General features: G+C 30.7%; 1 protein-coding gene across 1 annotated transcript; it reads right to left on the bottom strand.

Moving 5' to 3' along the window:
* Positions 1-1,465: 1,465 nt before the first annotated feature.
* On the bottom strand, positions 1,466-2,112 carry LOC110036833 (stress enhanced protein 1, chloroplastic-like; the record flags this gene model as incomplete). Its single annotated transcript, XM_020741367.1, is given in 3 exon segments — positions 1,466-1,641; positions 1,813-1,917; positions 2,003-2,112. Coding segments are annotated over 3 exon segments (327 nt in total), but the record flags the coding sequence as incomplete, so codon positions are not given.
* Between the last annotated feature and the right edge of the window lie 1,444 nt (positions 2,113-3,556).

The following is a 3,556-nucleotide window of genomic DNA, read 5'->3' as shown; positions in this document are numbered from 1 at the left end:
AGTTTTAGATCTACTCAAACAAAAATCTTTAGACTTTAAAGTTGACCTTCATAATTCAATTTTTTCCCGAACTCTTTCTCTAGTATTATTGACAAGAACGATATCATTAGCAAAAATCATACACCAAGGTACATTCTCCTGTAAATGTCTGATAATAACATCCATAGCTAAAGCAAAAAGATATGAGCTTAAAGCTGATCCTTGATGCAATCCGACTGAAATAGAAAATAATTGGTGAATCTTCCTTCTGTTCGAACACAAGTAACAACTCTAGTATATAATTCATATCAACACCTTTCTTTTCTAAAACTCTCCAAAGAAGTTCTCTTGAAACCTTATCAAAAGCTCTTTCTAAATCAACAAAAATCATATATAAATCATTCTTACTCTCTTTATAATTCTCCATCAAACCTCTCAATGTATAGCTCCATAGTAGACTTGCCTCAAAAATCTAAATTAATTTTGAGAAAACTTTGTATCACGTCTTAACCTATGTTCAATTATTTTTTCTCATAATTTTAATTGATGTCACATTAACTTAATTCTTCTATAATTTGCAAACTCTTGTGCACCTCTTTTATTCTTAAAAATAGGGACTAAAAAACTCTTCCTCCACTTCTCATACATCATTTTAATTTTTAAAACATTATTTAAAAATTTAGCAAGTTTAGAAATTCTAAATCTCCTAAACATTTCCACACTTTTATTAGGATATTATTAAGTCATATGAATTTTTCATCATTCATTTTCTTTAAAACCACTTAATCTTCCGATTTACTGATACAACTTTAAAAATAAAATGTTTTATTATTATTAACGATAATAAAATCATTAAAGCCGGTTGTATTTTCAAAATCTTCATTAAAAATTTTATCAAATGCATAAGTCATGTTGAATAGCCTCATAAAAAAAATTATTTTTTGATTTTCATCCTTAATACACTTTGCTTGAACTAAATATTTACTTTTCTTATCTCTTTATATGACTAGTTTATATTTCACCTTCTTTAATATTTAATATAATATAAAGATAACCACAAATAGTTCTTTTAGACTCCTTATGGGCCACCTTATATTTTTCTCAATTTTTTAAGCTTTTAAATTTAAACCAATTTTTATAAAAAATTTCTTATATTTTATGTTCTCTTACAAGTTATTAGTTCACCCCTAACTAATTTTATTTATATGAGTTTTTTCCTTTTGATTCTTTAGGTACATCTTTTGCAACTTGCTTAATAGTCCTTGTTACTTTATCCCATATAGTATTAAATTCTTCATGAATATCCAAAATCTCAAGATCTTGAAGTTCACTTATAAAAATAATAAAAATTATGAACAACTGCATTTTTTTTTTTTAAAGAAACTAGTGATAAAACGTAATTTTGTTTCATACTTTGGAATAACATCTCATGTACTATATTTGCCAATTTAAATCCAAAAAAGAGAATAGTTTGGAAAATTCATACCTCCAGAAGCCCCTTCCCTGTCACAATCTCAACAGTGATTACGGTGGCAAACCCAACCATTGCAAGGCGACCGAGCCACACATCCAATCCCCCACTCTCCTTTGCACCCTGCTCACACCTGATCGGAACCCGCACCGATCGGCATTCAAATTTTCTCATCGAAGATGACCTAAAATCTACAGAAGTGAAATCTCAATAAATGACGCAGAATCAAAGGAGCAAGCATTAAAGAAATACTTGGTTCAAATATCCGTAAAGCCCCATTGCAGAACTTCTCAGCTGATGATGAAATCTTCGAGTGAGGGTTAGCTTCTGGGTTGTAATTCAGAGAAAGGACAAGTAGTTACCGAGAGAGGAGCCGCTTTTGAAGGAAGAGGAGGTCTGGGAGACTCCAGAACGCGGAAGCAAACGAGCAGAGGCTTGAGGCCTTTCGAGCTTGGCAGCCGAAGCATCTGCATCCAAAAACCGAACAGAATCAGCTTAATCCATTATGAAGAGCAACAGTAGAGAGAGAAAGAGAGAGAGAGAGAGAGAGACTGAGGAGGAAGGAGAAGGTGGAAGAAGCAACAAGAGCTTGAGCCATTAGAAACGGCGGTGGCTTCTGGTTCTGGTTTGAACACCTCAACTCTTATCTTCAAGATTTCATATGCCATTCTGCATCAAAAATCTAAATTTATACAGAAACTTCTTTTTTTAATTTTCATATACTAATAAGCCATATTCCATTCCAAGATCAATGGGAAAAAAAAAAAAATATGGCATTCAAAGTATTTGGAACAATTACAAAAGCCTCATTTCATGATTTCTATTTATATATTTCTTTTTTGCCTATAAATTCACGTTATAAAGCGGTATATTAATGTCTTAATGTTGTAAAAAAATCTAACATACACGAGTAAAAAGAAATTGAGAACGCAGATAATATGTATTTACATTGAAAATTTAAGAGAAAAAAAATCACAAGGTCTAGCTCAGCTGAAATGAGTCCACTATGCTGATGTATGCTACAAGATTTCTATAACTATATTACATAAGAGGTACAAGATAATAGCTAGAGTAGTCGAAAATATTGGAAAATGGTGGTGACTCGACTGCTATGAAGAAAAGCTGATGATAGGGGTGGTGTGCTTGAAAATCCATTGTCAATGTTTTTTGCATGCATGAAAACTCTCTTCTCTCTCTATATAAATAGAGCGATTTTGGATTTGTGAAATCAATCGATCTCCCTCAAATATTGTTGTTTCAAAATTGCATAAAAAGTGAACAAATTAGAACGAAAAAAATATATTTGCATAATAACTAAAAAATTGAAAAGAAATGTATTTACCACACAAGCCTTATGCATTTACATATATAACACCTCAAGTTTGATATTTAAATTCAGAGCACCTTGGATTTAAAATCCAATGTATGGAAGATGTATTGCACTCTTAAGAAGTTATTTATAGTGAATGTTTTGTTATGCCAAAAAGTTCAAGTTTAGATGTGTAAATATATAAAAATTGTGTGGAATGTCTGTAAATGTCCAAAAATAAAAATAATTATTCCTCAGATATGCCAAATTAAACATAACAGGGTTAAAATATGTCACATTAGCATTTGAGGGTCTAATGCATAACATGTGATTCTTGTTAATCAAGCGTGTGATGGACTAGTTGAAACAAAACAACGAGCAATTGGTGTTGTTGAAACAAAACAACGAGCATTTGGTGTGCAAACAGGAGTTTGTTAATCAGGCAAAGCCAAATAAGTTAAGAAAATCTTTGCAACATGCAATTAAATCTCCTTTTTAAATGTAAATATTTAGCAAACTCATTTGTCATGGATTATGACAATAGTTTCGAGAACTTCTATTTTAGGGCAATTTACATGCATACCACTCAATTCCTATATATTTACACATCTAATACCCAAATTGAATTTCTTACACATATACAAGCCGAATCTTTCATATCACAACAAAAATACTATTAATTTAACTTTTAAAAATTTAAATACACCATTTTCATGCATAAATAAAATAATATATATATATATATACACACACACTTACTATGTTATCGAGAGTGTAAAACAGTATGACTGACAAAG

The sequence above is a fragment of the Phalaenopsis equestris genome, unplaced genomic scaffold, assembly GCF_001263595.1.
Source record: "Phalaenopsis equestris unplaced genomic scaffold, ASM126359v1 Scaffold211447, whole genome shotgun sequence".
NCBI lineage: Eukaryota > Viridiplantae > Streptophyta > Magnoliopsida > Asparagales > Orchidaceae > Phalaenopsis > Phalaenopsis equestris.
Note: the sequence above shows the minus strand (reverse complement) of the source record. Positions and strands in the feature narration are given on the sequence as shown.